Genomic DNA, 22,664 nt, shown 5'->3' with positions numbered 1-22,664 from the left:
CCTCGCGGCGGGTATTACGGTAACAACGCCCTTGCACTGGGTGTATTACGGTAGAAGCGCCCCTGCACTCCGAATATTACGGTAGTATCACCACACTGCCTGTATTATGCACTGCGCATGTAACTGGCCAACTACAGCGGCCACACTATTGGGTGGTTTATGGTATGTACCGCCCCTGCACTGCGGGTATTACGGCAGCCGCCGCCGCGCCTGCGCTAGCAGAAGCGGGGCCCTTCACTTCCGGTGGCCGCCATGCGGGACGTCAGCGTTTTCTTGCAGCAGCAACAGAGCGGCGCCAGCACCGAGCTCGGCTGCGAATGGCACAGCATGGAGGAGCTCTACAACAAGAAGTGAGGACCCCCGGACCGCACTGCACCGCACTGCACCGGCCCACAGGCAGGCTCCGGCCCACACGCACCGGCCCACCGGCCGCGTCGACACCGGGCCCACTGGCACAACACGGAGCAGCTCCACAACACGTAGTGAGGCCCCCGCCCGACCCACAGGCCACATCCATCGGACCCGGTCCCATCCATGGACCCGTCTACATGAGATACCTCAACTACCTCCTCCGGCAGCTCGTCACATCCCAGGATGCAATATCTCGCATTTATCTGAATTAAACTCCATCTGCCGTTCCGACCTTGGCCCACTGGATCCACATCATAGTCATTGAATGATACAGACAGTGTCGAAACGGGCCCTTCGGCCCAACTTGCCCACACCGGCCAACAATGTCCCAGCTACACTAGTCCCACCTGCCTGCGGTTGGTCCATATCCCCCCCAAACCCGACCTAGCCATGTACCTGTCTAACTGTTTCTGAAACGTTCGGATAGTCCCAGCCTCAACTACCTCTGGCAGCTCATTTCCTACACCCACCGCCCTTTGTGTGATAAAGTTACCCCTCATGTTCCTATCAAATCTTTTCCCCTTCACCTTGAACCTATGTCCTCTGGTTCTCGATTCCCCAACTCTGAGCAAAAGAGTCTGTGCATCTACCTGATCTATTCCTCACATGATTTTGTACACTATTAAGATCTTCCCTCATCCTCCTGCGCTTTAAACAATAGAGACCCAGCCTACTCAACCCTTCCCTATAGCTCACACCCTTTAGTTCTGGCAACGTCCTCGTAAATCTTCTCTGAACCCTTTCCGGCTTGACAATATATTTCCTATAACATGGTGCCCAGACTGAACATAATATTCCAAATGCGGTCTCACCAGCATCTTATATAACTGCAACATGACCTCCCAACATTTATACTCTGACTGATGAAGGCCAATGTGCAAAAAGCCTTTTGGCCATCTTATCTACCTGCAACTTGACCTTCAAGGAACCATGCACCTGCACTCCTAGATCCCTCTGCTCACCAACACTTCCCAGAGCCCTACCATTCACTATGTAGTTCCTGCCCTTTTTAGATGTGCCAAGATGCAACATCTCACATTTTTCTTCCTTTTGTTAACATTGATGATATCATTCCTCATTGTCCCTTTGCCCATCCACAAACCTACTACCAGGTTAATTACATTGTCATTCAAATCATTAATACCGATGACAAACAACGGTGACCCAGCACCGACCCCTGCGGCACTCCACTGGTCAAAGGCCTTCGTTTTAAGAAACATCCCTCCACCTCACTCTCTCATTCCATTCACCAAGCTCATTCTGGATCCCAACTGATCTCATCGTCAAGGGATCTTGTCAAAGACATCACAAAGTCCATCTAGAAAACATATGCTGTGCAGGGAGGAACCGCAGATGTAATACTGAGACTCTAAGGTGCTGGTCAGGCTGCATTTGGGATATTATGGGGACCATATCTGAGGAAGGATATGCTGGCTCTGGAGAGGATCCAGAGGAGGTTTACAAGAATGGGCCCAGGAATGAGTATATTAACCTATGATGAGCGTTTGTCAGCACTGGGCCTGTACTCGCTGGAGTTCAGATGAATGAGGGGGGACCTCATTGAAATGCACAGAATAGTGAAAGGCTCGGATAGAGTGGACGTGGAGAGGATGTTTCAACTAGTGGGAGAGTTTAGTACTAGAAGTCATAGCCTCAGAATTAATGGACGTTCTTTTAGGAAATAAATCAGGTAGAAGGTGGTGAATCTGTGGAATTCTTTATTATAGAAGACTATGGAGGCAAAGTCAGTGGATATATTAAAGGCAGAGGTTATGAGGTGAAGGCACGAGAATGGGGTTAGGAGGGAGAGATAGATCAGCTATGATTGAATGGCGGAGTAGACGATGAGCCGAATGGCCTAATCCTACTCCTATCAATTATGATCTTATGAGATCAGTCTGTAAAAGTCGGGAAGTTGGAGAGAGGACGACCATTGGCTGAAAGTAAGTACCTGTTAATAGTGGTAGAAACGGCAGTTTAAAAAGAGCGCCAATAGGGCACTGTTAATCAGTCTGTAAAGGTCGGGAAGTTGGAGAGAGGACCACCATTGGCTGTAAGTGAGTGGGAATTACAGTGCAATAAGTCAGTCAGAAGAGAATACGTGGATTGGTTGATCATTTAAGTGAGAAGTCTGGTAAATTGGACAATCAGGCAATTTAAATTGGTGATATAAGCAAGACTTGCAAAAGGTGAGGAGGTTACAATTGTTTTAAGCCTGAACTGTTTATAGACACAAGGTAGTGGCGGAAAAGTTGGTGCAGTGTGTTTCCTGCAGGATGTGGGAAGATAGGGACGTCGCTGGAGCTTCTGGGAGCTACGCCTGCAAGAACTGTGTCCAGGTGCAGCTCCTGAATGGACGTGTGGTGGAGTTGGAGAGGCAGTTGGATGACCTCAGGGCCATCCGGGAATGCGAGAGTTTCCTCGACAGGACCTATTGTGAGGCTGTCACGCCAAGGGTCCAGGTCGAGCGAAGGTGGGAGACTGTTTCAGGGGGGAGTGGACGTGGACTACAGGAGACCCCAGTGGCTGTGCCTATTGCAAATAGGTATACCCTCTTGGGAACTGTCGGGGCAGAAGACGTTTCCAGTCCGAGTTGCGGACCTGTTGGCAAGGATACTCGACAGGGGAGACCGAAGTCAGGAAGAGCCGTAGTGGTGGGTGACTCCATCGTCCGAGGGACGGACAGAAGATTCTGTGGCAGCAGGAGGGACTTGAGGATGGTCTGTTGCCTCCCTGGTGCCAGGGTTCAGCACATCACGGACCGGCTTCAGAAAATCCTAGTGAGGGAAGGCGATCAACCTGAAGTCGTTGTGCACATGGGCACGAATGACGTCGGGCAGAAGAGGAAGGAGGTGCTACAGCGGGAGTTTAGAGAGTTAGGAAAAAGACTGAGAAGTAGGACGTCGAAGGTGGTTATCTCTGGACTGCTACCGGTACCTCGCGCTGGTGAGGCCAGGAACAGAGAGATAGAGGGTATGAATTTATGGCTGAGGGGCTGGTGCAGAGAGCAGGGATTTAGATTTCTGGACCACTGGGATCTCTTCTGGGCTAGGGGTGACTTGTACAAAAGGGACGGGTTACATCTTAACAGCAGGGGGACAAACATTCTGGCAGGCAGGTTTGCTAGTGCGACACCTGTGGCTTTAAACTAAGTAGTGGGGGGGAGGGGTTAACAAATTGGGAATTTGAAGATGAGGTTAAAGGGAATACAGGAGATATTGCAGAAGACTCTCGGAAGAATGGGAACAGAAGTTCTAGAGGGGAAAAGAGATTAAGGGCAGGGCCATTTGTGACCGATGTGAGAGGGGAGGTAAATACAGAAGTTAAAGTGTTGTACTTAAATGCGCATAGTATAAAAAATAAAGTGGATGAGCTTGAGGCTCAGTTAATCATGGGCAAGTATGATGTTGTAGGGATCACTGAGACATGGCTACAAGAGGACCAGGGCTGGGAACTGAATATTCAGGGGTACACAACGTATAGAAAAGACAGACAGGTGGGCAGAGGGGGTGGGGTTGCTCTGCTGGTAAGGAATGATATTCATTCCCTTGCAAGGGGTGACATAGAATCAGGAGATGTTGAATCAGTATGGATAGAAATGAGGAATTGTAAGGGTAAAAAGACCCTAATGGGAGTTATCTATAGGCCCCCAAACAGTAGCCTCGACATAGGGTGCAAGTTGAATCAGGAGATAAAATTGGCGTGTCACAAATGTAATGCTACGGTGGTTATGGGAGATTTCAACATGCAGGTAGACTGGGAAAATCAGGTTGAAAATGGACCCCAGGAAAGAGAGTTTGTAGAGTGCCTTCGAGATGGATTCTTAGAACAGCTTGTACTGGAGCCTACCAGGGAGAAGGCAATTCTGGATTTAGTGTTGTGTAATGATCCTGATCTGATAAGGGGACTAGAGGTAAAAGTTCCATTAGGAGGCAGTGATCACAACATGATAAGTTTTACTCTGCAAATGGAAAGGCAGAAGGGAAAATCGGAAGTGTCGGTATTACAGTATAGCAAAGGGGATTACAGAGGCATGAGTCAGGAGCTGGCCAAAATTGACTGGAAGGAGGCCCTAGCAGGGAAGACGGTAGAACAGCAATGGCAGGTATTCCTGGGAATAATGCAGAGGTTGCAGGATCAATTTATCCCAAAGAGGCGGAAAGACTCTAAGGGGAGTAAGAGACACCTGTGGCTGACGAGGGAAGTCAAGGACAGCATAAAAAATTAAGGAGAGGAAGTATAACATAGCAAAGAAGAGTGGGAAGACAGAGGATTGGGACTCTTTTAAAGAGCAACAAAAGTAAACTAAAAAGGCAATATGGGGAGAAAAGATGAGGTACGAGGAGGGTAAACTAGCCAATAATATAAAGGAGGATAGCAAAAGTTTTTTTAGGTACGTGAAGAGGAAAAAAATAGTCAAGGCAAATGTGGGTCCCTTGAAGACAGAAGCTGGGGAATTTATTATGGGGAACAAAGAAATGGCAGACGAGTTAAACCGTTACTTTGGATCTGTGTTTACTGAGGAGGATACACACAATCTCCCAAATGTTCTAGGGGCCGGAGAACCTAGGGTGATGGAGGAACTGAAGGAAATCCACATTAGGCAGGAAATGGTTTTGGGTAGACTGATGGGACTGAAGGCTGATAAATCCCCAGGGCCTGATGGTCTGCATCCCAGGGTACTTAAGGAGGTGGCTCTAGAAATAGTGGAAGCATTGGAGATCATTTTTCAATGTTCTATAGATTCAGGATCAGTTCCTGTGGATTGGAGGACAGCAAATGTTATCCCACTTTTTAAGAAAGGAGGGAGAGAGAAAACGGGTAATTATAGACCAGTTAGTCTGACATCAGTGGTGGGGAAGATGCTGGAGTCAATTATAAAAGATGAAATTGCTGAGCATTTGGATAGCAGTAACAGGATCATTCCGAGTCAGCATGGATTTACGAAGGGGAAATCATGCTTGACAAATCTACTGGAATTTTTTGAGGATGTAACTAGGAAAATTGACAGGGGAGAGTCAGTGGATGTGGTGTACCTCGACTTTCAGAAAGCCTTCGACAAGGTCCCACATAGGAGATTAGTGGGCAAAATTAGAGCACATGGTATTGGGGGTAGGGTACTGACATGGATAGAAAATTGGTTGACAGACAGAAAGCAAAGAGTGGGGATAAATGGGTCCCTTTCGGAATGGCAGGCAGTGACCAGTGGGGTACCGCAAGGTTCGGTGCTGGGACCCCAGCTATTTACGATATACATTAATGACAGATGAAGGGATTAATAGTACCATTAGCAAATTTGCAGATGATACTAAGCTGGGGGGTAGTGTGAATTGTGAGGTAGATGCAATAAGGCTGCAGGGTGACTTGGACAGGTTGTGTGAGTGGGCGGATACATGGCAGATGCAGTTTAATGTAGATAAGTGTGAGGTTATTCACTTTGGAAGTAAGAATAGAAAGGCAGATTATTATCTGAATGGTGTCAAGTTAGGAAGAGGGGATGTTCAACGAGATCTGGGTGTCCTAGTGCATCAGTCACTGAAAGGAAGCATGCAGGTACAGCAGGCAGTGAAGAAAGCCAATGGAATGTTGGCCTTCGTAACAAGAGGAGTTGAGTATAGGAGCAAAGAGGTCCTTCTACAGTTGTACCGGGCCCTGGTGAGACCGCACCTGGAGTACTGTGTGCAGTTTTGGTCTCCAAATTTGAGGAAGGATATTCTTGCTATTGAGGGTGTGCAGCGTAGGTTCACTAGGTTGATTTCCGGAATGGCGGGACTGTCGTATGTTGAAAGGCTGGAGCAATTAGGCTTGTATACACTGGAATTTAGAAGGATGAGGGGGGATGTTATTGAAACATATAAGATGATTAGGGGATTGGACACATTAGAGGCAGGAAACATGTTCCCAATGTTGGGGGAGTCCAGAACAAGGGGCCACAGTTTAAGAATAAGGGGTAGGCCATTTAGAACGGAGATGAGGAAGAACTTTTTCAGTCAGAGTGGTGAAGGTGTGGAATTCTCTGCCTCAGAAGGCAGTGGAGGCCAGTTCGTTGGATGCTTTCAAGAGAGAGCTGGATAGAGCTCTTAAGGATAGCGGAATGAGGGGGTATGGGGAGAAGGCAGGAACGGGGTACTGATTGAGAGTGATCAGCCATGATCGCATTGAATGGCGGTGCTGGCTCGAAGGGCTGAGTGGCCTACTCCTGCACCTATTGTCTATTGTCTATTGAGATGCTGGTTTAAACGGAAGATAGACACAAATAGCAGGAGTAACCCAGAAGAACATGCAGCATCTCCAGGGAGAAGGAATGGGTGACGTTTCAGGTCGAGACCCTTCAGACTAGTCAGGGGAAAGGGAAATGAGAGATATAGACGATGATGTAGAGAAATAAAGAGCAATGAATGAAAGATATGCAAAAAAGTAACGATGATAAAGGAAACAGGCCACTGTTAGCTGTTTGTTGGGTGACAACGAGAAGCTGGTGCGACTTGGGTGGGGGAGGGATGGAGAGAGGGAATGCAGGGCTGTAAGCTGCCCAAGCAAAATATGAGATGCTGTTCCTCCAATTTGTGTTTAGCCTCACTGACAATGGAGGAAACCTAGGACAGAAGTGTCTGTGGGAATGGGATGGAGAATTAGAGTGTTTAGCAACCGGGAGACCAGGTAGGTCCAGGCAAAATGATCGCCCAATATACGTGTGGTCTCACCGACTGAAAATTCTCCCCTCGCTTCCCACAATGTCCTAGGATTCACTTGATCAGGTCTGGGGTGTATCGATCAATGCACTTTGAGATCTCCTTCTGTAATGTGGACTTCACTATTAACATCCTGGAGTTCCCCAGCATCCATGTCCTTCAATGTCGTAAATACAGACGACAAATATTCATTTCACTCCTCCATCTCCTGTGGCTCCACACATGAATGACTACTCTGTACTGTAATGGGCCCTGTTCTCCTGAGTTACTCTTGCCTGTGTGGAATCTGTCCCCCACACAGATAGCCACTGACGTTTGGCTTGACCGCTTGTCTCTGGGCTGATCCGGTGGCCGGCCCTGGTCTGGGAACGTTGGACCGGCTGCTGTAACGATCACACAGACCAGGTGGAGGCAGCTGTCGATCTGATGAGGCCCAGGGTCTCTTGGCCGCCTGGTGGCCTGTCCCGGCAGTGGGGACTGTGGGTCGATGGCGTGTTCACTGTCGGGTTACACGGAGCGGATGTGTATTCCCTGCATGTGTCACGTGGCACAGCGTGGGAGGTTGCTGCCTTGTCTGTGTCCCCTGTGTATATCACGTGGTGCCGTGTGTGTCACGTGTTGCTATGTGTGAGGTTGCTGCTGTTGCTCCGTGTCAGCAACGTGTTTCATGTCAAGCTCCATGGAAATTGCTGTCCGAGCCCCGTGTCTGCGTGTTCCTGCGTGTGTCATGTCACGCTGCGTGAAAGGCTGCTGTCCTAGCCCCATGTCTACCGGGTGTGTCATGTGGGAGGCTACTGCTGTTGCTGTGTGTTATCCGTGTGTTTCGTGTCACGCTCCATGGAAGGCTGCTGTCCTACCCCGTGGCTGCGTGTCCCCTGAATGTGTCATGCTGGGTGGCTCTTATTCTACCCTTGTGTCTGCCGCATGTTTCACGTGTCACCCACATGTGTCATGAGGCGCTCCGTGGGAGGCTGCTGTTGTAACCCCCCGTGTCTGTGTGCGTCACATCGCACTCCGTGCCTGCATGTCCCCGTGTGTGTCAAGTCATGCTCCGTTGGAGGTTGTTCCCCTTCTCGTGTGTCCGCGTGTGTCACATCACGCTCCGTGTCTGTGCGTGTCACATCACGCTCCGTGTCTGTGCGTGTCACATCACGCTCCGTGTCTGCGTGTCACATCACGCTCCGTGTGTGCGTGTCACATCACGCTTCGTGTCTGTGCGTGTCACATCACGCTCCATGTCTGTGCGTGTCACATCACGCTCCGTGTCTGTGCGTGTCACATCACGCTCTGTGTCTGCGTGGTGTCACACCACGCTCAGCATCCACACTTGTTACATCACGCATGGCTGCATGTCACATCACGCTTCGTGTGTGCGTCTGTCACATCACGCTCCGTGTCTGCGTGTGTCACATCACACTCCGTGTCTGCGTGTGTCACATCACGCTCCGCGTCTGCGAGTGTCACATTACACTGCGTGTCTGACATCACGCTCCGTGTCTGCGTGTGTCACATCACGCTCCGCGTCTGCGTGTGTCACATTACACTGCGTGTCTGACATCACGCTCCACGTCTGCGTGTCTGCCTCCCTCACTCTGTCCCGTTCCACCCCAGGCTCTGGCACCAGCTGACCGTACAACTGCTGACCTTCGTGCAGAACCCCTGCTTCGCCACGGGCGACGGGCTGATCAAGGTAGGACCCCGTCACGCACCATAACCCTCGCCCTAACCTTACTCTGTCCAAATTGCTGTTGCTGCCGTTGTAACTGGGAATTATTCTCTTTCAGCTGTATGAGAATTTCATCAGTGAATTTGAACACAGGTGAGACTTTTATTGCTCTTAATTGATGAACTTTATGGTTTTAAATTTATTGCACAATTTTTTCAAGGCCACACATTAAAATTCTGATGATTATGCAGTTGTACAGCACAGAAACAGGCCCTTGGTCCCACCTTGTCCATACTGACCAAATTGGCATACTGGGCTAGTCCCATTTGCCTTCATTTGCCCCCTATCCCTCTAAAGCCTTTCTATCCATATACCTGGTCCATGACTTTTAAAAGTCAAAAATGTACCTGCTTCTGTTGCATTGGGACTACCCAATAAGTGAAAACGTTACCTCTGAGTTTCCTCATAAATCCCTCTTACCTGAAGCCTGTGCCCTCTAGTTTTAGAATCCTCTACCCTGGGGAAAAAGACTGTGAGCATTCACTTTATCCATGCTCCTTGTGATCTTGTACACCTTGATAAGATCACCCCTCAGCTTCCAATGCTCCAAATAAAGAGCCTATCGAAAATTTCACTATAACTTAAGCTCACAAGCCCAGGTAATATCCTGGTGAATCTCTTCTGTTTAACACCCTTCCCAATATTACAAATCCTTCAACTTGACTCGCCGTTCTGCATTCCTCCCCTCCTTTCCTCTCCAAATGCCTTTAATGTTGTGATTGTACCTGCCACCACTACCTTCTCACTCTGAATATTCACCACTCTGCCACAGTGTGCATGTGGTGAGTACTAGGTCCTCGAGCCCTTTCCCTGCAGCTCACATTCCCAGCGCTGTGCAGGAAATGCAGCTCCTCGCAGCAACGTTGCTGTCGAACCCTTGGCAGGAGGGAACAGCAATCGAGAAATCTATATGGTGGATATATATATATTAACCTATGCTGTAGGCCCAAGCTGTGGGTTAAAGCCTTTGCAACTGTTGCAGGATACAAGCTGTGGGTTAAAGCCTTTGCAACTGTTACAGGATCAACCCTCTGTCCCTCGTTGAGATCGTTCTACACGTGGTGCGGCAGATGACGGGTAAGTGAGTGGAATGGGGGGGGGGTGGAGGGGAGGTGCGGGTGGGGGATATAGGCTGGGGAATATAGGCTGGGGGATATAGGCTGGGGAGGTGGGGGGGTGGTTGAGCTGGGGGGGGAAGTGGAGGTTGAGGTGGGGGTGGAGGGGTAGAGGCTGTGGAGGGGAGGGGAGGTGGGCTATTCCAGGTTGGTTCCAGGTGGGCTAACTCCACATTGAGCCCCTCACCTGGGCAGGTGTGCAACCACTACCATCTGTCAGGCTTTGAGATGTGAATGCCGACTGCCCTGAGTGACCAACAAAACCTCAACTATGTATTATCCCTGGCAACCCTGACCCCTCCCCCCGTTAATCTGGTTCCTCTCCAGGCTGTCTCTGTGGCAGCATCTCTGACATGCACTTGAACGATTTCTCTCTCCACAGATTCTGCCTGGTCTGTTTGTTTGTGCATCTTCTGTTTGCTGTGGGGTCTGGTGTTCTGTACCATGTTAACAGTGTCGCCCAAGCAGGATGTGCTGAAGATTAACAATGTTATGTATCCTGGTAAAGCTTAAGATGTTTATCACTGTTCTGATGTTCTTTGTTTCACTGCAGATCCTAATGTGGCTTTAACATTTTTGGAAAAGACGCGAGAAAAGGTCAGTTTTTTGCTTTCCACCGCACATAGTTTAGTCGGTTTAGTTCTATGTTATTTATTTTGCCAACTTTCCTTCATTCAGATCAAGTCGAGCGATGAGGCAACGATCCTGTGTAAAACGGCCATCGGTGCACTGAAGCTGAATGTGGGAGACCTCCCGGTCACCAAGGTAGAGTTACAGATGTTGTTCTCTGAAGGAGCTGCAGGGGCCGTTAATCAGGTTTCTGCTGCAGGTGTGAAGGGAGCAGTTTATAGTGAATCTGTGGGATTCATTGTCACAGACGGCTGTGGAGGCCACGTCAATGGGCATTTTAACAGCTAAGATTGACTGATACTTGATTAATAAGGGTGTCAAAGATTATGGGGAGAAGGCAGGACGGGAGAGTGCAGTGGAGAGGGGGAAGCGTGGGGGTAGGGGCGGGAGAGACCAGCAGGGGAGAGCTGGAGATGTTCCGTGCACGGGGGGGGTTCCAGGGCAGATGTGGGGTGTGACTGTCCAAGGTCAACATTCGAGCCTCTGAACCCCCTGTTCTCCCAGCCTGAAAGTTGTGTGTGTGACGGATGCGTCCGTGTGCATGTGACGGGGTTTGTGTGTCCGTGTGTGTGACGAGGTTTGTGTATCCGTGTGTATGATGGGGTCTGTGTGTCCGTGTGGGTAACGCGGTCTGTGTGTCCGTGTGTGTGATGGGGTCTGTGTGTCCGTGTGGGTAACTCGGTCTGTGTGTCCGTGTGTGTAACGGGGTCCGTGTGCCTGACTCCAGTGGTTTTGTTCCAGAAAACGATCGAGGAGGTGGACGAGATGTTGACGGCTCTGCCGGGCATCACCACGGTGCACGGCCGCTTCTACGACCTGTCCAGCAAGTACTACCAGATCGTCGGCAACTACGCCTCCTACTACCGTGACGCCCTGCGCTTCCTGGGCTGCATCGACATCAAAGATCTGCCAGGTAATGCCAGCCTTGCCCCCCCACCTCCCTCACCCCCCCCACACCTCCCTCACCCCCCCAACTCACACCCCCCCAACTCACACACCCCCAACTCACTCCCCCCCAACTCACTCCCCCCCAACTCACTCCCCCCCAACTCACTCCCCCCCCAACTCACTCCCCCCCCAACTCACTCCCCCCCAACTCACTCCCCCCCAACTCACTCCCCCCCAACTCACTCCCCCCCAACTCACTCCCCCCAACTCACTCCCCCCCAACTCACTCCCCCCCAACTCACTCCCCCCCAACTCACTCCCCCCCAACTCACTCCCCCCCAACTCACTCCCCCCCAACTCACTCCCCCCCAACTCACTCCCCCCAACTCACTCCCCCCCAACTCACTCCCCCCCAACTCACTCCCCCCCAACTCACTCCCCCCCAACTCACTCCCCCCCCAACTCACTCCCCCCCCAACTCACTCCTCCCCAACTCACTCCTCCCCAACTCACTCCCCCCCAACTCACTCCCCCCCAACTCACTCCCCCCCAACTCACTCCCCCCAACTCACTCCCCCAACTCACTCCCCCCAACTCACTCCCCCCCAACTCACTCCCCCCCAACTCACTCCCCCCCAACTCACTCCCCCCCAACTCACTCCCCCCCAACTCACTCCCCCCCAACTCACTCCCCCCCAACTCACTCCCCCCCAACTCACTCCCCCCCAACTCACTCCCCCCCAACTCACTCCCCCCCAACTCACTCCCCCCCAACTCACTCCCCCCCAACTCACTCCCCCCCAACTCACTCCCCCCCAACTCACTCCCCCCCAACTCACTCCCCCCCAACTCACTCCCCCCCAACTCACTCCCCCCCAACTCACTCCCCCCCAACTCACTCCCCCCCAACTCACTCCCCCCCAACTCACTCCCCCCCAACTCACTCCCCCCCCAACTCACTCCCCCCCCAACTCACTCCCCCCCAACTCACTCCCCCCCAACTCACTCCCCCCCAACTCACTCCCCCCCAACTCACTCCCCCCCCCCAACTCACTCCCCCCCAACTCACTCCCCCCCAACTCACTCCCCCCCAACTCACTCCCCCCCCAACTCACTCCCCCCCCAACTCACTCCCCCCCCAACTCACTCCCCCCGCAACTCACTCCCCCCCCAACTCACTCCCCCCCCAACTCACTCCCTCCCCCAACTCACTCCCTCCCCCAACTCACTCCCCCCCCAATTCACTCCCTCCCCCACACCTCACTCCCCCCCACACCTCACTCCCCCCCACACCTCACTCCCCCCCACACCTCACTCCCCCCCACACCTCACTCCCCCCCACACCTCACTCCCCCCCACACCTCACTCCCCCCCACACCTCACTCCCCCCCACACCTCACTCCCCCCCACACCTCACTCCCCCCCACACCTCACTCCCCCCCACACCTCACTCCCCCCCACACCTCACTCCCCCCCACACCTCACTCCCCCCCACACCTCACTCCCCCCCACACCTCACTCCCCCCCACACCTCACTCCCCCCCACACCTCACTCCCCCCCACACCTCACTCCCCCCCACACCTCACTCCCCCCCACACCTCACTCCCCCCCACACCTCACTCCCCCCCACACCTCACTCCCCCCCACACCTCACTCCCCCCCACACCTCACTCCCCCCCACACCTCACTCCCCCCCACACCTCACTCCCCCCCACACCTCACTCCCCCCCACACCTCACTCCCCCCCACACCTCACTCCCCCCACACCTCACTCCCCCCCACACCTCACTCCCCCCCACACCTCACTCCCCCCCACACCTCACTCCCCCCCACACCTCACTCCCCCCCACACCTCACTCCCCCCCACACCTCACTCCCCCCCAACTCACTCCCCCCCCAACTCACTCCCCCCCAACTCACTCCCCCCCAACTCACTCCCCCCCAACTCACTCCCCCCCAACTCCCCCCCCAACTCACTCCCCCCCAACTCACTCCCCCCCAACTCACTCCCCCCCAACTCACTCCCCCCCCAACTCACTCCCCCCCCAACTCACTCCCCCCCAACTCACTCCCCCCCAACTCACTCCCCCCCCAACTCACTCCCCCCCCAACTCACTCCCCCCCCAACTCACTCCCTCCCCAACTCACTCCCTCCCCCAACTCACTCCCCCCCCAATTCACTCCCCCCCACACCTCACTCCCCCCCACACCTCACTCCCCCCCACACCTCACTCCCCCCCACACCTCACTCCCCCCCACACCTCACTCCCCCCCACACCTCACTCCCCCCCACACCTCACTCCCCCCCACACCTCACTCCCCCCCACACCTCACTCCCCCCCACACCTCACTCCCCCCCACACCTCACTCCCCCCCACACCTCACTCCCCCCCACACCTCACTCCCCCCCACACCTCACTCCCCCCCACACCTCACTCCCCCCCACACCTCACTCCCCCCCACACCTCACTCCCCCCCACACCTCACTCCCCCCCACACCTCACTCCCCCCCACAGCTCACTCCCCCCACACCTCACTCCCCCCAACTCACACCCCCCACCTCACTCCACACCTCACTCACTCCCCCCACACCTCACTCACTCCCCCCAACTCACACCCCCCACCTCACTCCACACCTCACTCACTCCCCCCCACACCTCACTCCCCCCCACACCTCACTCCCCCCCACACCTCACTCCCCCCCACACCTCACTCCCCCCCACACCTCACTCCCCCCCACACCTCACTCCCCCCCACACCTCACTCCCCCCCACACCTCACTCCCCCCCACACCTCACTCCCCCCCACACCTCACTCCCCCCCACACCTCACTCCCCCCCACACCTCACTCCCCCCCACACCTCACTCCCCCCCACACCTCACTCCCCCCCACACCTCACTCCCCCCACACCTCACTCCCCCCCACACCTCACTCCCCCCCACACCTCACTCCCCCCCACACCTCACTCCCCCCCACACCTCACTCCCCCCCACACCTCACTCCCCCCCACACCTCACTCCCCCCCCAACTCACTCCCCCCCCAACTCACTCCCCCCCAACTCACTCCCCCCAACTCACTCCCCCCCAACTCACTCCCCCCCAACTCACTCCCCCCCAACTCCCCCCCCAACTCACTCCCCCCCAACTCACTCCCCCCCAACTCACTCCCCCCCAACTCACTCCCCCCCCAACTCACTCCCCCCCCAACTCACTCCCCCCCCAACTCACTCCCCCCCAACTCACTCCCCCCCAACTCACTCCCCCCCCAACTCACTCCCCCCCCAACTCACTCCCCCCCCAACTCACTCCCTCCCCAACTCACTCCCTCCCCCAACTCACTCCCCCCCCAATTCACTCCCTCCCCCCCACACCTCACTCCCCCCCACACCTCACTCCCCCCCACACCTCACTCCCCCCCACACCTCACTCCCCCCCACACCTCACTCCCCCCCACACCTCACTCCCCCCCACACCTCACTCCCCCCCACACCTCACTCCCCCCCACACCTCACTCCCCCCCACACCTCACTCCCCCCCACACCTCACTCCCCCCCACACCTCACTCCCCCCCACACCTCACTCCCCCCCACACCTCACTCCCCCCCACACCTCACTCCCCCCCACACCTCACTCCCCCCCACACCTCACTCCCCCCCACACCTCACTCCCCCCCACACCTCACTCCCCCCCACAGCTCACTCCCCCCCACAGCTCACTCCCCCCCACAGCTCACTCCCCCCACACCTCACTCCACACCTCACTCACTCCCCCCACACCTCACTCACTCCCCCCAACTCACACCCCCCACCTCACTCCACACCTCACTCACTCCCCCCCACACCTCACTCCCCCCCACACCTCACTCCCCCCCACACCTCACTCCCCCCACCTCACTCCACACCTCATTCACTCCCCCCATACCTCACTCCCCCCATACCTCACCCCCTTCCCACACCTCACTCCCCCCCACACCTCTCACTCCCCCCCCCCCCACACCTCACTCCTTCCCCACATCTCACTCCCCCCCCCCCCCCACACCTCACTTCCCCCCAACGTCACCGCCTCCCCCCCCACGTCACAACCCCACCGCCCACGGGTCTGGTCTAAACAACCGTGTGTGTTCACATGGGGCGGTCTGGTCTAAACGTTTGTGTGTGTTCGCACGGGGTGGTCTGGTCTAAACATGCATGTGTGGTCACACGGGGAGGTCTGGTCTAAACACGCGTGTGTATTCAGTGGCAGAGCACCAGGAGCGAGCGTTCACACTGGGCCTGGCTGGGCTGCTGGGGGAGGGAGTCTATAACTTCGGGGAGCTGGTGAGTATGTGGGGTCGGGGAGGGGGGGGGGGGTTGGTGGAGGAGTCCGTGACGCGGGGACAGTGTGGGTGACGCGGGGAGAGTGTGGGTGACGCGGGGAAAGTGTGGGTGACGGGGGGAAAGTGTGGGTGACGCGGGGAGAGTGTGGGTGACGCGGGGAGAGTGTGGGTGACGCGGGGAGAGTGTGGGTGACGCGGGGAGAGTGTGGGTGACGCGGGGAGAGTGTGGGTGAAGCGGGGAGAGTGGGTGACGCGGGGAGAGTGTGGGTGACGCGGGGAGAGTGTGGGTGACGGGGAGAGTGTGGGTGAAGCGGGGAGAGTGGGTGACGCGGGGAGAGTGGGTGACGCGGGGAGAGTGGGTGACGCGGGGAGAGTGTGGGTGATGCGGGGAGAGTGTGGGTGACGCGGGGAGAGTTCTTTAATGCGGGCTGAGTGGGTGACGCAGGGAGAGTGTGGGTGACGCGGGGAGAGTGGGTGACGCGGGGAGAGTGTGGGTGACGGGGAGAGTGGGTGACGCGGGGAGAGTGGGTGACGCAGGGAGAGTGTGGGTGACGCGGGGAGAGTGGGTGACGCGGGGAGAGTGTGGGTGACGGGGGTAAAGTTCTTTAATGCGGGCTGAGTGGGTGACGCGGGGAGAGTGGGTGACGCGGGGAAAGTGTGGGTGACGCGGGGAGAGTGGGTGACGCGGGGAGAGTGTGGGTGACGGGGAGAGTGTGGGTGACGCGGGGAGAGTGTGGGTGACGGGGAGAGTGTGGGTGACGCGGGGAGAGTTCTTTAACGCGGGGAGAGTTCTCTGTCCACAGCTGATGCACCCGGTGCTCGAGTCCCTGCGAACCACGGACAAGCAGTGGCTGATCGATACATTGTTCGCCTTCAACAGCGGCAACGTGGACCGCTTCCAGGCGCTGAAAACATGCTGGGGGCAACAGGTGCGGGAGCAACACGTGCGGCAACTGGTGTGGGGTAACAGGCGGGGGGGCAACAGGTGGGTCAACAAGTGGCGGGGGGGTTCTGGGGCGTGTTGCTGTGGGGGGTTAGGGCAGCGGTTTTGGCGGGCGTTGTCACGGTGACGGTCCGTGTGGTTTGTTGCAGCCGGACCTGAGGGCCAACGAGCTGCGACTGATGCAGAAAATCCAACTGCTCTGCCTGATGGAGGTGACGTACTCGTCCGCTCCCCCCTCCCCCGCTGCTCCGCCCTCCCCCGCTGCTCCGCCCTCCCCCGCTCCACTCCCCCCCCTTCCCACCCCCTCCACACCGCACTCCCCGATCCCCCCCTCCTCCACTCCCCCTCTCCTCCACTCCCCAGCCCCCCACCCCCTCCGTGTGGCCCGGGGAGGGAGGAAAGGGAAGGGGGGGAGGGAGGGAGTGGCATGCGATGTGGAGGGGAGGGATTGAGGGGGAGGGGGAAGCTGTTGGGGGAGAGGGGTTGAATGAGGGGGTGAGGGGGAGATGGGGTTTACGGGGAAATGGGATGGGGGGGCGAGCGGGGGATGCGGTGAGGGGGAGATGGGGGGGGTTGATGGGGAGATGGTGGGGTGATGGTGGGGTGAAGGGCAGCTTGGAGGAGGTGATGGGGGCGGGGAGAAGGGGAATGGCTGAGTCACATCGCCGGCTGAAGCGGCTCCGTTGCCCGTTGTGTAGATGACCTTCACCCGCCCGGCCAATCACCGGCAGCTCAGCTTCCAGGAGATCTCGCTCATCGCCAAGGTTCCCGTCACAGAGGTGAGTGTGTGCGTGGCCCCATGGCGGGTATGCGGGGCCCTGCGGTGTGGGGATGCGCCGTGTTTAGGGGTGAGGGTGCGTGATGTGGAGGGTTGCGTGGCCCCGTGTGGTGAGTGCGCGGCCCCACGGGGTGAGTTGTGTGTGCGCGGTGTGAGAGGTGTGTGCGCGGTGTGCGCGGTGTGAGAGGTGTGTGGGCGGCCCCACGGGGTGGGGGGTGTGTGGGCGGCCCCACGGGCTGGGGTTGTGTGCGTGGCCCTGCGGTGTGTGGGTGGCCCCACGGGGTGGGGTTGTGTGCGTGGCCCTGCGGTGTGTGGGTGGCCCCACGGGGTGGGGGGTGTGTGGGCAGCCCCACGGGGTGGGGGGGGGGGTGTGTGCGTGGCCCTGCGGTGGGGGGTGTGCGTGTGCGGTCCCACAGGGTGGGGGTTGTGTGCGCGGCCCCACGGTGGGGGGATGTGAGCAGGGTTTAGGGGTAGGGGTGTGGGGGGTGAGCGGCCCCGTGGTGTGTACGCTGCCCTGAGGGTGAGTAACATCCACCTGGTGCTCCGTCCACAGGTGGAGTTGTTGGTGATGAAGGCGCTCTCGGTCGGGCTGGTCCGCGGCAGCATCGACGAGGTGGATGAGCGCGTTCACATGACGTGGGTGCAGCCCCGCGTCCTCGACCTGCAGCAAGTAAGTGGGGGTGGGAATAAACCCAATGGGGGGGGGGGGGTTCTCAGGCCTGGGCAAAGGGGGCGGTAAACCCAGCATTGGATGGGGAGGTAGGGGGGGGGAGAGGGGTACAGATAAAGCCCAACCCCGGGCATTTCCATCATCACTACCGGGGGAATCACGTCACCAAACCTGGCTTTGAGTTACGTTGGCGTTGTTGCATTGGCATCCTCTAATTTCCCGCTGTTAGATCCGTCCCGTCTTCCCCTTTACCGCCCCCGGTGTCCCGTTACCGGGGTGGTCGCAGATGTTAATCCCCATTCTGTTTTGTAGATTAAAGGCATGAAGGAGCGGCTGGATTGCTGGTGTGAAGATGTGAAGAATGTGGCTCTACTGGTCGAGCATCAGGCTCAGGACATCCTGACCTGACCCCCTCACCCAGAGGGGTTCACGTCCCAACTTCTGAAGCGACCGGCCGTGGGGGGGGGGGTTCGTCGCGGGAGGGCCCTGGGGTGGGGGGGGTTCGTCGCGGGAGGGCCCTGGGGTGGGGGGGGGGGGGGTAGGGTGGTGCTTGGGGGGAGGGTGGGGGGGAGGAGACCACAGTTGTCACAGGTGGGTGTAGAATTCTATAGTTTGATTTGTGTTCCTTGCCAAGTTTCCCAGGACAGTCAGTGACACAATCTCCCCCTGGGTCAGAAAAACACTGTCCCCAGGGCCCGAGCCCGGCCGATGCTGGGACACTCCCCCCACCGCTGGCCGCCCGGCCACTGTCTCGCACCACCAGCATTCCCAGCTGCTGATTTGTGGATGGCTCGGTCGGCTCGTCTCGTCTCTGCAGCTCATTCGAGCACCCGGGACGTAATGCCCCGTTTTTAAAATGGTTTTTTAGATGTTAGGAATGAAGTGAAGTGGGTGGAATTAATATTCACCGTCTGTGAGGAGACCTCAGACTTTTAATAAAGTGTCACATGCTTGACCCACGCCTCGTTAATTAACACCAGAGCCCCGGTCCCCCTCCTTGTCCGAGTGTAGTGATAGTCCCTGCCTCAATGACCACCTGTTCCAGCTCGTTCCATACACCAACCTCCCTCAGGGGAAAATGTGCCCGTCAGGTTCCTAATAAATCTTTCCCCTCTCATCTTAAACCTATGTCGTCTGGTACTTAATTCCCCAACTCTGGTTACAAGACTGTATTCACCCTATACCTACATGATGTTATACACTTCTATAACATCATGCAGTCCTAGCATGCCCAGCCTCTCCATGTTGCCCAGACTTGTTTTTTTCCAAATTCAAATGATCTTCCCCTCTCTTCCCTCTGCCCTACCCCAATGTGCACACATTTCCCCCACTCCACTATCCTCTCAACTATCACCCCTCCCAATCCCACTTCTCTTTTATTCACCTCCTCCTTTTCTCACCCACCCTTCTCCCTCCCTCCAACTTTTGATTTCACTCAAAAGGACACAGAGTGCTGGAGTAAGTCAGCGGGTCAGGCAGCATCTCTGGAGAACATGGATGGGTGACCTTCAGACTAAATTTTACTCTTCCTCTTTCTATAGCCGACGCCCTTTTATCTTTTCATTTCTAGCCGTTGTCACTTACTCCAACCATCTGCCACTCCTCCCTCACATGTATCCACTAGGTGCGAGATGTGGAGAAGGGGTACCTTTCAGTCTGAAGAAGGGGTCCAACCCAAAACGTCACCTATTCCATTTCTCCACAGATGCTGCCTGACCTATATTCCTGCAGCAATTTTCGTTTTTTGTATCTAGTCGGCTAGCTCTCCCATGTAAACGCAGGCGACCGTGCAAATGTTTATCAAAGGCCTTGTTTATTAATTCCCTGTAAATAACATCTAGGGCATTGCCCTCGTCGACCTTGATTACTTAAAAACCCTCAAATGAGGGAGAGGGTATGGTGTGTGGGGAGAAAGGGAGTGGGAAGGGGGGTGTGTGTGAAGAATCGGCCACGGCTCCAGGCGACGATTGCAGCGGCTCCAGGGCTGAGCACGGCGGGGCCGGGGCCTTGGGCAGCTCACTTGGCCTTTGTCCGGCGGCGGTGCGGCTCCAGGTGGGCGAGGATCCAGCTGCAGGGGATCAACAGCGTGGCGGCGATCACCGTGAAGCCGAGGGCCTGTTCCTGTAGCAGCAAACAGCTGCAATGAGAGCAACACGCACGACTAGAATCCCACCCCGAGAGTAAACAGCTGGAATCCCACCCCGGGAGTAAACAGCTGGAATCCCACCGCTGGAGTAAACAGTTGGAATCCCACCGCGAGTAAACAGCTGGAATCCCACCCCGGGACTAAACAGCTGGAATCCCACCCCGGAACTAAACAGCTGGAATCCCACCCCGGGAGTAAACAGCTGGAATCCCACCGCGAGTAAACAGCTGGAATCCCACCCCGGGACTAAACAGCTGGAATCCCACCCCGGGAGTAAACAGCTGGAATCCCAGCGCGGGTGTAAACAGCTGGAGCTCGGGTTGTCCCCCGCACGGACACCTGTCTGCGAACAGCTGGAGGAAGCCCCGTTCCCTCACCCCGGAGTGGCCGCGACTCTCACCATCCCCGTCAGCTGCTCTTTGCCGACTTTGGACACGATCCTGGCGGCGGGGACGCGCTGCTGGAGCGGCGGCACCAAGAGCCGCAGGGCTCGGGCAGTGGGGCTCCTCACACTCCACATCGCGCTCAATGAACTGGACTGGCGGGCGGCCGGGCAGGGACCAAGGTCCATCTGCTCAAGGTCCGCGGCAAAGGCGTGGAGGAATATCGAACTGGCCACGAATTCCTGGCACTTTCCCAGTAACTGGCGGGTTATTACCGTGTTAGGGCATTAACCAGCGCCAGTCTGATTCCAGGGCAGTTGTCTACATGACCTGTGTTTGGTGACGAGCCGCGGCTCGCGTTAGTCTCACCTGATCTGATCCGGGTTTAACGCATGTTCAATATACGCCCCACAACGGGTCCAGTGCAACAACACAGCTTTCATCCCCTGGCTCCTTTCCCGCCATCGACAGAACAAGGAGACCGTTCTGCCCCTCCACGTCCCTGGAACCCTGGACTAAGGAGAGTTGCGGCAAATATTGGCAATTCTCCCCAAGTCTGAGTCACACCTAATGTTGCCCTGATCTTGCAAGGATCACTGACCGATCCCCGCCCAGACATCAAGCTTTCTCTGGGTGCCGAGAGGCCGAACCCCCCGCTGGGCGAGGGTTCAGCCCTGACCCTAATGCACGCCCTGGGCTTTGGGCAAACTCCGGCAAGGTCAGGAGACGCAGTGGAGCCCGGGGCCAGTCCGTGACACCCCCGCCCGCCCCAACACACCTGAGGCGCAAGAACGAGGTAACAGGTAGAAACTACCTGCAACCAGACACTCGTGGGCAACGGGGAGGGAATGTATTTCGCAAGGGGCGGCACAGCGGGAGAGTTGCTGCCTGAGTGCCAGTCCCGGGTACGACCCTGAGTAGTGCAGGAGGAGGCCATTCGGCCCTTCGAGCCAGCACCGCCATTCAATGTGATCATGGCTGATCATTCTCAATCAGTACCCCGTTCCTGCCTTCTCCCCATACCCCTGACTCCCGCTATCCTTAAGAGCTCTATCCAGCTCTCTCTTGAATGCATTCAGAGAATTGGCCTCCACTGCCTTCTGAGGCAGAGAATTCCACAGATTCACAACTCTGACTGAAAAACCTTTTCCTCATCTCAGTTCTAAATGGCCTACCCCTTATTCTTAAACTGTGGCCCCTTGTTCTGGACTCCCCCAACATTGGGAACATGTTGCCTGCCTCTAACGTGTAGTAACGTGTAACGTCAGTACGGGTGCTGACGACGGAGTTTGTACGTTCTCACCGTGACCGCGTGGGTTTCCTCCGGGTGCTCCGGTCCCCCCCCCATTCCAAAGACGCGCAGGTTTGTTGGTGAATTGTTCCTACTGTGGAATATGTGTGCGGGGATCGCCGGTCGGTATGGATTCCGTGGGCCAAAGGGCCTGTTTTCGCACTGTATCTCTAAACTAAATTGAAGAGTCTCTCAAATGAATATGGGTGATGCGATTTAAATTAATGGCGTATTCCGAAGCACAAACCAGCTGGTTTGTGAGGAAAGAGGAAAGCGGAAGCAATGGAGCCAACATCTGCAGGCCACAAGGGGACGACGACTAATCATCCCCCCCAACTACACACTCCACTGTCACCCCCCTCCCCTGTTCCCCCCATCACCCCTACTGTCCCTCCCACTGTTCCCACACCGGCAGTGGCAATAAAGGTTTTTTTTCTGGTTGGCTGCCAGGGACTAGTGGAGTTCCGCAGGGGTTGATGTTGGTGCTGGGACCGCTGCTCTTTGCGTTGTATATTAATGATTTGGACCAGGCGATTGAAGGCTTTGTGGCCACGTTTGAGGACGACACGACAGTAGGTGGAGGGGCAGGTAGTGTAGAGAAAGCAGGGACTCTGCAGAAGGACATGTGCAAGTTGAATCGTTAGTAAGGAAGGCAAACGCAACACCAGTATTTA

General features: G+C 56.2%; 2 protein-coding genes across 4 annotated transcripts; one reads left to right on the top strand and one right to left on the bottom strand.

Annotated features, from left to right (window-relative positions):
• The first annotated feature begins 192 nt into the window (after positions 1-192).
• Positions 193-18,633, top strand: psmd13 (proteasome 26S subunit, non-ATPase 13). Its single transcript, XM_078415443.1, has 13 exons — positions 193-350; positions 8,715-8,793; positions 8,888-8,922; positions 9,851-9,906; positions 10,498-10,541; positions 10,623-10,709; positions 11,316-11,487; positions 15,701-15,780; positions 16,583-16,708; positions 16,872-16,934; positions 17,421-17,501; positions 18,054-18,170; positions 18,483-18,633. The coding sequence occupies exons 1-13, from the start codon at positions 253-255 to the stop codon at positions 18,576-18,578; spliced, it is 1,134 nt and encodes a 377-aa protein (XP_078271569.1). The 5' UTR covers positions 193-252; the 3' UTR covers positions 18,579-18,633.
• A 1,327-nt stretch (positions 18,634-19,960) lies between these two features.
• On the bottom strand, positions 19,961-20,875 carry cox8b (cytochrome c oxidase subunit 8B). Of its 3 annotated transcripts, none has more exons than XR_013548421.1 (2): positions 20,717-20,875; positions 19,961-20,307 (listed from the first exon to the last, which is right to left on the bottom strand). XR_013548421.1 is itself a non-coding variant. In XM_078414841.1 (2 exons), exons 1-2 carry the CDS (start codon positions 20,834-20,836, stop codon positions 20,187-20,189), a joined length of 264 nt encoding a protein of 87 aa, XP_078270967.1. In that variant the 5' UTR covers positions 20,837-20,875; the 3' UTR covers positions 19,961-20,186. The 3 variants fall into 3 exon arrangements, 2 of the variants coding, with proteins under 2 accessions (XP_078270967.1, XP_078270968.1); XM_078414841.1 differs by having other exon boundaries at positions 20,694-20,875; XM_078414842.1 differs by having other exon boundaries at positions 19,961-20,291.
• Positions 20,876-22,664: the final 1,789 nt, after the last annotated feature.

Source organism: Rhinoraja longicauda, chromosome 18 (assembly GCF_053455715.1).
Source record: "Rhinoraja longicauda isolate Sanriku21f chromosome 18, sRhiLon1.1, whole genome shotgun sequence".
Lineage (NCBI taxonomy): Eukaryota > Metazoa > Chordata > Chondrichthyes > Rajiformes > Arhynchobatidae > Rhinoraja > Rhinoraja longicauda.
The sequence above is the reverse complement of the archived record's forward strand: the minus strand, read 5'-3'. Positions and strand labels throughout refer to the sequence as shown.